This window comes from Anolis carolinensis, chromosome 2, assembly GCF_035594765.1.
Source record: "Anolis carolinensis isolate JA03-04 chromosome 2, rAnoCar3.1.pri, whole genome shotgun sequence".
Classification (NCBI taxonomy): Eukaryota; Metazoa; Chordata; class Lepidosauria; order Squamata; family Dactyloidae; genus Anolis; species Anolis carolinensis.
In genome coordinates this window covers 33,399,500-33,411,616 of record NC_085842.1, presented here as the reverse complement: position 1 = coordinate 33,411,616, position 12,117 = coordinate 33,399,500, and the positions used below count along the sequence as shown (strand labels likewise).

The window sequence follows — 12,117 nt, the reverse complement described above, 5'->3', positions numbered from 1 at the left end:
AGAAACAAATGAACAAGCCCTCAACACAATGGAAATGAAAATGCTGAAATGGACACTTGGCTTGACACTCCTTGACCATGTGCCAAATGATGACATCCGTCAAAGACTAGGAATAAAAGCGATCAGCAAGAAAATGCAGGAAGCAAGACTACAGTGGTACAGCCATGTCATGAGAAGAGAACCAATAATCAGTAGCACAAACAGCACTACCTTTTGGAATTGCAGGATGACAACGATGTGGATAGCCAAAGAAAAAATGGATGGGCACCATCAACAAAGACATGTGTGCTTCCAACCTGAGACCTGGGGACGCCCAAAACAAAGCCCCATGGAAACAACAGTCACAACGCTAAACCCCTCCATTGGGAAAATAGCTTAGAAAAATTAGTTGGGATAGGTTGGCATATTCCTCTGAAATATAGGCTACAACACATGTCAAGGCTCGTGGGCCAAATCTGTTCCACCATGTCAATTATGTGGCCCTCCAGATGTTGGACTACAATATTACACCTCATGACTAGAGCTGATGGGAGTAGTGATAGTTTGTTCTGTTTAGTCAGGACAGTGGGGCTTGAATTTAGATATAATTCTTGTGGGCGTGATGTCTGACTTTAAAATGTCCTTGAATCTTTCTCCAACTCCAGGGTCACAAGAGCTGTTGTGCTGCAGTACCCATTGTCCCCAGTCCAAATGGCAGATAATCAAACTGAGTAAAAACTAAACAGCACTGCCCATGAATTTAATGGCCTTTTGAAGGCAACCATGAGACTGATGTGGCCCTCAATGAAACTTGAGTGTGACCCCTATGGCGTACAAAACCTGATATTGTGTGACACCTGGTATTCTTGATGGCCCATCGTTCAAGGGCCAACAAGAGCTTCCAAGATGAGATGGGACCTGGTACCTTCAGGGCATTTATAGAAGGACATTTTTATCATCTGAGTGCTGCTCTCACAATTTCATTTCAGAAAGGAACACTCAAGGCAGATTCTATCACAACAGAAACATACATCCTATTGGAAAAATAAGTTCATGTTAGGGTTGCTATAAGTTGGAGTGGACTTGAAAGCAAAATAAAACATGTTAAATTTGTTCCCAGAAAGGGAAGACTGCAGATTGGGACTAAGGAAGTCTCTTTTTTAACATAGATGTCAGTGCAGTGTAAATAATAATATCAATCACACAACACTTCACACAATGCATATTCCATTTGTCACCTTGCCTCCACAGACCAGAACGTACAAACACAGGCATGTATTCACTGACTAGCACTAGAGAATGAAATACTTTGAATTTACAAACGCGGTTTCCTCAGACATAGAGGGGAGTGCTGTTATTATATCAAACCGGAGTCATGGCCCTCCAGAGAAGTGTGCCTAAAGTGCAACGATTTTGCATCAATTCCATTAAAGTTCCTAGGCACTTCTAAAAGCTTTTTGTAAGCCAGAGATTGCTATGGCAACCTGAGCCCCAGCTTATGAAAAATACATCAAGTTACAGCATTTCCCATTTTTAAAACCTGAAGGATGAGTGACAAGCAAGTAGCATTAGCTAATGTCCATTGATGCAGAACATTCTAGGACTACGTGCATTTCTCATAACCCAATTGGCAACACAGTCCAGTGAAAAAGCTATCTTACCTGGTAAACTAAGTGCTAACACAGAACAGCTATTTCTTAATGGGCCAATTATTTTAACAGTATTGCAAGAATTCAAAACATGCCCACGCTAATGCTCACTCACACATACATACTCAATGAAGGCATGAAGTAAGTCCAAAGCTGGGCCAAAATATGGTGTTGAATGTTTTAATACCACACAGAAAATCCAGTCAGACTGGAGTTGAATTTTACAGCAACACTGACAACAAAATGGTGTCCTTTGTCACATCTGAGCACACAAAGCTAATTTCTGGGCTGCAGAACAGAAGTAACCCTAAAACCCATAATTTTATGCTTCTCTCCACCCACCAATCCAGCATTACTGTACAAGGTTGTTGTTTTTCTCTACACCAGTGATGTCCAACTTGTAGCCTTTCAGGTATTTTGGACCTAAGATCCAAGAATTCCTGGCCAGTGGACAAGCTGGTCAGGGCTTCTGGGACTTGGATAACATCTGGAGGGCCACAAGTTTTACACTTCTGATCTACATTGTAGAATGAAGATAGCTACAACTTTATCTGTCCTGACTCAACGGTATGGTATCCTGGGAGTGGGAGTCTAGTGAGGCATCATCACTCACTGGCAGAGAAAGCTAAAGACCTTGCAACACTACAACTCCTATGATTCCAAAGCAGCTAAAGTTATATCAGACCGTATTAATTCAACAGTGTAGATACAACCTTTCTCTGATAATGAAGTCAGCCTCAAAAGAGGAATGTGCTCATTCATTCAATGTCTATTGAATGAAATGTAGGGCTTCTCTCTTACTATTATAGAGGACAGTTCACAGAAACCTCAAGAGTAGAAGTGAAAATAATGCAGACCTGCAGATGTTACCATGTTGCAAATCTCATGAGCACTAGGTAGCACAGGCAATGTTGAGAGATACTAGAAGTTACACTCCAATGACATCTCGAAGTCCCAGCATCACAGATTTGCTGACGGCCGTTCATGTCAAAACTTAAAAGTTAATTCCTGTGGGGAGACAGTGTTATTTAGACCACGAGATGTGTAGCATTACAACTCTAGTCATTCCAAACCAGTATAGCCAATACGTCACTAGACACCTCGTTTAGAAAAAAAGGATGCCAGCATCCCCACACCTAGAATATCAGAAAATCAGCAATTAACTCTTCAAATCAGATATGAGGCTTAACTTACAAAATGACTTCTGCTGTCCTTCTTTTCCCATATTCACCATATCCTCTCTAGATTCAATGCTCCACTGTGTTTAATATAACAGAAAGGAATTGTAGATGAGTGGTCAACTTTGAAGAGAAGGAAAGAAGAAATCCACTAGCTAATTTTTATGCAATTTGAACGGCTTTGAAATCAAAATAACTGTGGCTGAAATTCTTCAGTATTACTGAAAAAGCTACCATTAGAGGCCTGTCAAGAACCTGATCCTGGTTTCAAGTGTCTGCTGTCAGACAGCCAGTGTATATGGTGCAATGGAAGTTTACTTACACTGGACGTGAAGAGCAAAGAAGCCAACCTGAACCTGACACACCAGGATTATTAAGATGCCTTTATGCTTAGAGCCTTACCTACTTCAACAATTTAAAACATTTAAGGGACAAGAGGTCCAATAATCCTGAAGCTGATCCTAACTAAAAAGAAGGAATTGGTGCCTGGGATCAAAATAGTTGACACTTTAGGGGAAAGTGATTATGCAATATTAGAATTTGCAATTGTGGGGCGAGGTAAAAAAGGAAGCATAAGTAAACACAGCTTTTACATTTCAAAAAATTTGATTCTGACAAATTCAGGGTGGAATTCCATGGATAGATATGTTAAGGAAAAAAGATACCCAGCAAAGGTCAGAGTTTTTGAAGAAATAGTTGGAAAACGCACATCCATAAATAGTCTCATGTAAGAAGAAATATGGGAAACTTTTGAAAAAGCCAACATGGCTACGTAGTAAACTCAATGAGAAAGTGAAAAAGAAATGGAGTATGTATACAAAATGCAATGACAAATCATCAAGGAAAAGTACTGATGTGTAGGCCAAGCTCGTAGGAATAGTATAAAAAAACTACAGCTCAAAATCAGAAGAGACTGATTGAGCCAGCAAAGAGTAGCAAGGAATTTTTCACATACATTTGAGGTAAGACAACTGCTAAAGAGACAATGTGGCTACTGTTCAATAAGGATGGCAAAATGCTAAAAGATTACAATGAAAAGGCAGAACTACTCAATACTTATTTTGCTTCAATTTTTTCCAAAAAAAGAGAACTGTGTATTTCCATGAAGCAATAAAGACTTTGAAAGGGATCTGGATTGCAAATCGAGATAGACAGGAAATCCCCTAGCTAGCATAAATGGCTTCAAATCTTCCAGGCCAAACAAACAGCATTCGTTGAACCCTATGCACTCTTTTTGAGAACAGAGGAGGTGTCAAAATTACTATTGCATTCCTTACCTTAGAATCTGGAACAAATGCCAACTTATTCAATGAAGCCCATCAGAGATGCAATGCTCACTTCATAGGTGTTCAGAACTCCTTCAACCATTTCTCAAGTATGGCAATTAAACTAATCCAGAATACTAATTTTGTCACACCTGAACATGCAAAAAAGGCATGGTTTCTGAAAACATTATATAGGCAGTCCCTGGGTTACAGACAAGATAGGTTCTGTAAGGTTGTTCTTAAGCTGAATTTGTATGCAAGTCATAACAGGTACATTACTTTTAGGTAACTCAGGGAAGGGTTAACACACCTGTGGTGTTTGTTTAGTTGTCTGTATCCTTGTTCAGAAGATTTACTGTCCCTGTGATAACTAGATTTTGAAAACTTTGGCTTGTCATAGAAACAAGGATTGGTGAGAAAGCTTTGTCCCATGAGAATTCTTCAAGGAATTTCCTTTCCTAGGGGTAGATTTCCCTCATTCCCCGTTATCTCACCCCATTTTTAACTATGTCATATGCAAGTTGGATGTCTCTAACTCAGGGACTGCCTGTACAATCTCCTGTACACCTTGAGAAGCTTTCCAGGCTTGAAATGTTCATTTTAATCTTACCACGCACAGGATCTAGGACTGTCCACCCAATACCTTGTCTGAGATATTATCGCTACCTCTTATCCAATTTTGGCTTATTTGGACATTTTCCATAAGATTACCATCACTTCCCCACTTCCTGATTAGACTCTATTCTCTTTTTAATGGAAGCCACGAACCACTTTTTGCAGCAGTTCCTGGTCAATCTCACTCAGACACATGCATAGATGCCCACAATCAAAATAACAAAAGCAAAAAGAGTGTTATAGAAAAACAGGCCTTCCATCCTTCTACCTTTTTTCTTTGTAGGTGGGGGAGATTCCTGATTCAGGATAGGTCAGGCTAAAATAGCTGCTAGCTTTCCTCTGCCAGTGTTTAATAAAATCTGTAGCTGGAAATAATAAAAAGATGCAGAGGACAGGATAATGAAATAATTGTGGGTTTTAAGTTATACAACTCTTTTCCGCTTACATTTTGAGGCATATATATGTGGAAGAGGAAGAGAGACAGATTCCAGAACTGGGCTAGATCCAGCTGAAAAAGGAGGGATGGGCAAGAAACAGTGAGCAAAGTTTTAGGCTTCTCAGACAAGATGCGCATGGGATCAATTTTTGCGAGTGGATTTTTTTTCCTCCAGACAAAAAAAAGTCTATAAGTTTCTCAATTACTTTGCCATCTCAAATTGAAAAGAAATCAAAGTAAATTTTTTATGCCTTCTACTTCTTGCTTGAACTTTGGAGGTACACCAAGGCTTCCCAGTCCAAGGATGTAAGCAAAGGCACCCAAGCACCTCACAGAACACCACCTGGCCACCCAACATCAAATAAAGCAGAACTGTATTTCTGTATTAATTGTAGCAGATTGGTTAGCAGTAAAGGTCATTAAATGACTTTTGTATTTGTAAAGAAACACTTTCCAAACAGTCTTGCACCAGAAAAGCAGAAGAGAAATGGTGTCATCTGATAAGTCCTAATCAAAGGTGCTGCAGTCATGATTTACTTGCATCTTGTGATAAGCTCCTTGGTGTTTATACTCTCTCTTTACCCTGCCCCTAGTTGCTTTTGTGGAAGAAACTGGGAGTGTTGCATTTGTTGTATGGGAGCTCTGGGATTTAGGGAAAGAATCCAGGACCAAAATTCATTATTTGAAGCTGGTTAGTTTCCCAAAAGTATCAGGGATGTGTCAGTGTATCTGCTATAAGGAGCATGGCTAACACAAGGCTGGGCCCCACAACATCACAGCCCTCCTGGCTGAAGCAAAACACAGGGCACCTGTAAATATTGACTAAAAACAACTTTGTTCATCTTCTCTCATCTACATCCTCAGTAGGATTCTGAAGAAGACAGAAAAGTGAAAGGCCAGCTTTTCAGGCTGTAGTCCCTTCTGGCTGGATTTGTGGGAAGTATGGAGACAAATCCCTGCTGTTATATCTGATTAATTATGTACCCACAGTCATAGTCAGGCACCATATTTCATGGTTCTGTTGCATATATTTTTTTTACCTTCATGTTCTATTTAAATTCTCAGCTTAGAGATGCACTGTTTTATTCTGTAGAAAAATGAAGTGAAAACACCAAACAGAAGTATCAACAAAAGCTATTCAAGCACAGAGGGCATGCCAACAGCCCACGGGAAGCACCTTGCAACTCATAAGCACACCAAGAGGAAGCACAGCTGTGCACTGCTGCACATGAATATCTATAACTGCTTTATTAACAGAGGCAGAAAGGGAAAGAAAAAGCAGATAACTGACATTTATCCAGGCACATATGGAAAATAAGAAGAGAGGTACTTGAAGCATGAAGTCAAAGAGAGCAGAAGAAGGCCCACATGTATACTCATGGAGCAATGTAGTGGAGAACTGAGTAATGGAATAGACAGGCCTTGGGTTTCAATCCTTACCCAAGTCATGAGCCTGTCCTGAATATATTTCGGTTAGATTGAATATCTCAATAGGGAAACAGCTGCAGCATGGAGATTTTTCATGGATGTATAACATCAGGCCTATCAGCAGACACACTGTGAGATTAGAAAGTATAGGTGTAACTAGGCCTCATTCCATCCATAAGGTTGTAGGTTTACAGGGCAATCAAGGACCAATTTCATATATGGTGCAGTTTCTATATAAAAGGGACTGCTGTACAGAAACTAACTTGTATGAAGCATCCCTAGAAAGATTCAAAGCAGAACAAAAGAAAACAAGGGCAGAATATTCAACCTAATTATCTCTTTAGTAGACCATCTACAATAAAATCACATAACTAATTTTTTATAAAGCTCATAAATAGCACGCATATGTGATGCACATTAGTCTGCTTGAAGTTACTGAAAAGTTAGTTCCTAATTACAAATAAAACTGCAACCCATCTGGCAGTAGGGTTTGTTGAACTCTGTAGCACTTATTTAAGATAAAACGCAAACAAGATTGCACCATAAGAACTTCTCCTCAGTGTGAAGAAAAGTTATCATTCATGTTCTTTTTTGTTTACAACATTGAATGTACCACAAGCAGTGGCCAAGCAACCGTTTTAGCTAGTAAGATGTTTGGGACTTATTTGAGGAACTGATCCCATTCTTCACATACAAATGCAACAGCAATTTAGTCTAAACAGGTGATTTCCTGGCACACATACACAGTGAGAAGAACATCACTGCACCACATGTTAATGTCCATATATAAGAAAGAGGATTGTCTACAAATAAATAATTGCTGTTTGACAAGTTAGTTGCATGAAAGATATCTCTTTAATATCCATAAAGCTGGCATTTTGCTACTTAAAGCAAAGCCCAAATAGTAACATCTCAAACCCATTTTTAGGAAAGCCCTACTATATCATTCAGACACTAATGCACATATTCACCTATCTATCCTGCCCACACACGGTCTGAAAGCCAGTCGTCCTGTTCTGATATATGGCAGGGCATGTTACACATCTCCAACCCTGAACTGTTTAAAACATTAATGACAGTATAACTGTTGACAACAGGAAAAATTACTCTCTTTCTCTCAGGAAATCGATCTTATAAGTTTCCATGTGACTTCAATTAACCTAACCATCTTGTGGAAATGAGGAGGGGAAATATTTATGCAGAGGACACTCTTGGTGACTTGCTAATGACACTCCACAACGGAACATATAATGCACTTAGTAGACCATTTAATAGGGAACAGACATGATCTGCCTAAAGACAGTCATAACTCACGTATGTCTTTCTTGATCGGTGCTCTCATATTCTAAGAAGACAATCAGCCGGGGATAGTGGCTGCAGATTTCACCATTCATGTTGTGGATTAGGCTGTAGCAATAGTCCCTGCTGAATAGCTCAAGGCAGCATTTTTCAATGCGATCTACCTATATGTATAATGGAAAAGGTTATTACAGCTGTTAAAAAGCTACTGCAGCAATTATATGTACAATTAGATGTTTTATATGTACTAAGGAATATCCTGATCCATTGTACAAGCACAGTACAACAGAAAAGGGAAATTATTTGCATTAAACAGAAGATACATTTCCCCATTCTATGCAGATAAGTATTTGGAATAAAGGAAATCTTTGCCACATCAAATATCTAAAACATTCCACACAGGCAACATCTATCAATTTACATGATTTGACAAACTAACATGACTTTGAAATGCTTATTATTCAGAACACTATAGCGATGTGGAATTTCCAGAAAAAGCAGAAGTGGGATTTTTTTCCAGTGCTACAATTGTTATCTAATCTAGCCTGTTTGGTTGAAATATTATGCTCAAACAAATTCAAATGTTTATTTAGCAATTATTTTATTGGAATATTTCTGACACTGTAAAAAAGAATGGCATATTAGTTGTGTGCCTCCAAGTCATTTCCAATGTATGCTAACGCTAGTACAATCCTATACATTTTTTTAAAATTATGAAATGAAAGAATACTTTTTAAAGGTCAAGTATCTAAAGAGAGCTGTTTCTGATATATCTTAAATTAACAGTTTAACTTTATCTTTGTGAGATTTAAATGTAATATCTCCATCTTCACTTAGATGTTTTCTGCACTACTGCTCAACTCCATTTCACATGGAGAAAAGAAGTGATTCAGTACAACTAGGCAAACATCTCATTTCACTAAAATAAAAATGTGTATCTTTGAGCACATGAAAAGCATTTTATTTTAGCTTGACTACTTGCGCCTGAGAAGCAAAAGATTTGGTAAGTTTTGTTAGTCTGCCTCTCTGATACCAGAGCTTCTCAGTGAATGTCTCCATAGGAAAAAAGTAGATATGAAATTTTTATTTAGGCTTTCTAACTTTATTGTACAATAGTGCAGATAAACAGGGAAAAGTATAAACAGGCACATACGGTACAAAAATTTTCATGGAAAAATAAAACATTGAAAACTTTCTGCTCTGCATTCATTGCATACAGATTGGGAATCTACATACAGGGAAGATGCATCACCAGAAGTGCTCATCATTGGCATTAGATTATCCAACATGTTATAGTACTTAGTCTCTGCAGATCTGTACAAGCCATATACCCGGAACATTTTCCACCAAATATAATGTTTGCACTAGGTATTTCTGACCAAATACTGTATACCTATTGCTTCACAGAAAACTTCTTCACCCAAATCCCCTATCCTTTTTCTAATGTTTCTGATTTTGTAGTCATGTGCATTTTTAAAGACTGAACCAGATTAGAGTAAACATTATACAGTCATAATAGTGACCTGCTTTGCTGAAAACAGGTGTCACTTACCTGCCCATCGTCTGAGCAAAAACTGCTCACGGCAACCAAAATCTACCCACCAACTAAGGCAGTGGTTCTCAACTTGTGGGTTGCCAGGTGTTTTGGCCTATAACTCCCAGAAATCCCAGCCAGTTTACCAGCTGTTAGGATTTCTGGGAGTTGAAGGCCAAAACATCTGGGGACCCACAGATTGAGAACCACTGAACTAAGGAAAACATTTGGCCCATTTGATGAGACAAATCCTGGTCTGCAAAAACATGTTTAATATGTCACTGGTAACACAGATCTCTTCTGCCATTGTTAGTTGTGGACATGTTTAACAACCACAGTGCACCCTTCTCTCTGAAAGTCAATTAAAATGCAACACAAAACAGCTTGGATTTTCACTGAGGAGTCAGTGATGCATCTACTGTAGAACAAATGCAGTTCAACACCACTTTAACTGGCATGGCTCAATGCTATGGAATCAAAGAAGTTGTAAGGGCCGGGCTGTGGCACAGGCTGTTGAGCAGCTACAATAAATCACTCTGACCATGAGGTCATGAATTCAAGGCCAGCCCGTGGCGGGGTGAGCACCCGTCAATTAAAAATAAAAAATAGCCCCTGCTCGTTGCTGACCTAGCAACCCGAAAGATAGTTGCATCTATCAAGTAGGAAATAAGGTACCACTTATAAAGTGGGGAGGCAAGTTTAACTAATTTACGACCTGGAATGAGGAAGTGCCGTCAGAGTGGATGAAGCAGCTGCTCCCCCCTGTGGCCAGAATCGAACATCCCCTCAGAAGAAGGTTAAATTGCCTCTGCATCTGTCTGTCTCAGACTCTGTTTGATGTGTTTATGGGCATTAAATGTTTGCCCTATGTGTGTATAATGTGATCCGCCCTGAGTCCCCTTCGGGGTGAGAAGGGCGGAATATAAATACTGTAAATAAATAAAATAAATAAGTTGACGAGATCTAACAAAGTGTTCTAGAGCCTCATCAAACTGGAACTCATATGATTGAAGTGCCAATTGATGTGGTAAAAGCCACAATCATTCTAAACTGTCTATGCTGCCAAGATTAACGTTGCCAGAGTGATCATTGCTCTTTGTAATGGTTGCATCCAAGGAAGTACTTTGAATGTTTGTTCCTGTATGAAAGGATTGGATCTTACTAAAATGATGGAAATGTGTGAACTTGGCTTGTCCTGTAACACACACAAGCTGGCATTCAGTTAGTGACATATGCAAGCATAATTCTCTATTACATCTGCATATGTATTTTTTGGTTTTTGCAGAGGTTGGCATTCCCTTTCTCTCAACACAACAAGGAACTTCCCCAACTCATTATGTTGCTGTGACAGCACAGTGTTCATGTTTGTTAGGGACAGTAATTGTCCTTTGTTTAAAAGCTATACTGTGATGTGATTTAATATGCTTCTATGGTTTTAATATCAGTTGTTTAATACTGTTTTAATATCTGTAGATTTGTAGATTTTAAGTTGTATTGAAATGCTTTTAGTTGTGAGCCACTTTGGGTCTCCATATGGAAAGAAAAAGCAGGATATAATATATAACAACAACAACAACAACAACAACAACAACAACGGCCCTTGTGGTATTTTCGAAATATGATTCTAGGAATTCCAACTGGTGAGCTTGTTATGCACTCAAGGAACAAACAACACCTGTTGGAACCGCCTCTTCTACACAACAATGACAGGTACAAAAAGACATCCTTTCAAATATTTTGACAAGGCAATCATGTCCCCTCTTAACCTTCCCTTCTCCAGACCCAGTTCCCTCAACCAGTCCCAACGGCTTGGTTTGATCATTTTGGCTGCTCTTCTCTGGGCACTTTCCATCATGTCCATATCCTTCTTGAACTATGGGGCCCAGGATTGGACAGAGTCTTATTCCCAGTGAAGTCTGACCAGAGTGGGACGATGACTTCCCTTGATCTAGGCCAGGCCTGGGCGAACTTGGGTCCTGAGGCTGTTAGGAATGGTGGGAGTTGAAGTCCAAAACACCTGGAGGGTCCAAGCTCGCCCAAGCCTGGCCTAGACTTTAACCCCAGACTCGCCTGGGCCTTTTTAGCTGCCGCCTCATACTGTTGCCTCTAGATGCCTTTCACACGGCCTGCCTTCAAGCCTACAACCCACCTTGGCGTTGCCTCCAGCCCCTCCGCTGCCGCCGACAAGGGCTTCCTTGGGGCCTCCTCCTCCTCCGCCGTCGCGGGCCTTGTACTGCGCCCGGGAGAACTCCAGCAGCAGCTCCGCCAAGGCCCCGGCGGCCTGAACCGACGCGGAGCCGCCTCGGGCCCCGGCCATCGCCGCCCCGCGCTCACGGGACCGAGCCCGCCACTTGTTTCCCCAGCAGCGCCAACGCCTTCCCCATCCCGGTCTCCTTCCGCTTCCGGGAACGGAAGGCGACGGCGGTGATGTCATCACAGCGCGACGCGACCTGACCTACCTCCTTCTTCCCCGAGAGAGAGAGAGAGAGAGAGAAACCCCCGCCCGCTCCGAGGGAGAAGCAAAGAGCGCAGAAGGGGCGGGGCTAAGAAGGCCTGACGAAAGCGTTGGGGATTGCGGGTTATTTATAGCCAATGGCAGGATGGAAGAGTAAGGAGGGGGGCGGGGGGAAGGATTGCGAGTACTGGAGATATGGGTATATATACACACACCTATATAATCATGCCTATATAATCATATATGGACACAGACATATACCATGTACACACACAAACA

General features: G+C 40.5%; 1 protein-coding gene across 6 annotated transcripts in view; it reads right to left on the bottom strand.

Annotated features, from left to right (window-relative positions):
• Positions 1-11,861, bottom strand: part of mtmr14 (myotubularin related protein 14) — a 96,747-nt gene extending 84,886 nt beyond the window's left edge. Inside the window, exons 1-2 of one of the 6 annotated variants that reach the window (XM_008105550.3) lie at positions 11,533-11,861; positions 7,865-8,013 (exon numbers count right to left, since the gene is read on the bottom strand). In XM_008105550.3, the coding sequence (XP_008103757.2) occupies positions 7,865-8,013; positions 11,533-11,817 (434 nt within the window). In that variant the 5' untranslated portion in view covers positions 11,818-11,861. Of the gene's footprint in view, positions 1-2,485; positions 2,637-7,864; positions 8,014-11,532 lie in introns of those variants that run through there. The other 5 variants (XM_062973737.1, XM_008105549.3, XM_008105551.3 and 2 more) reach the window with 5 other exon arrangements.
• Positions 11,862-12,117: the final 256 nt, after the last annotated feature.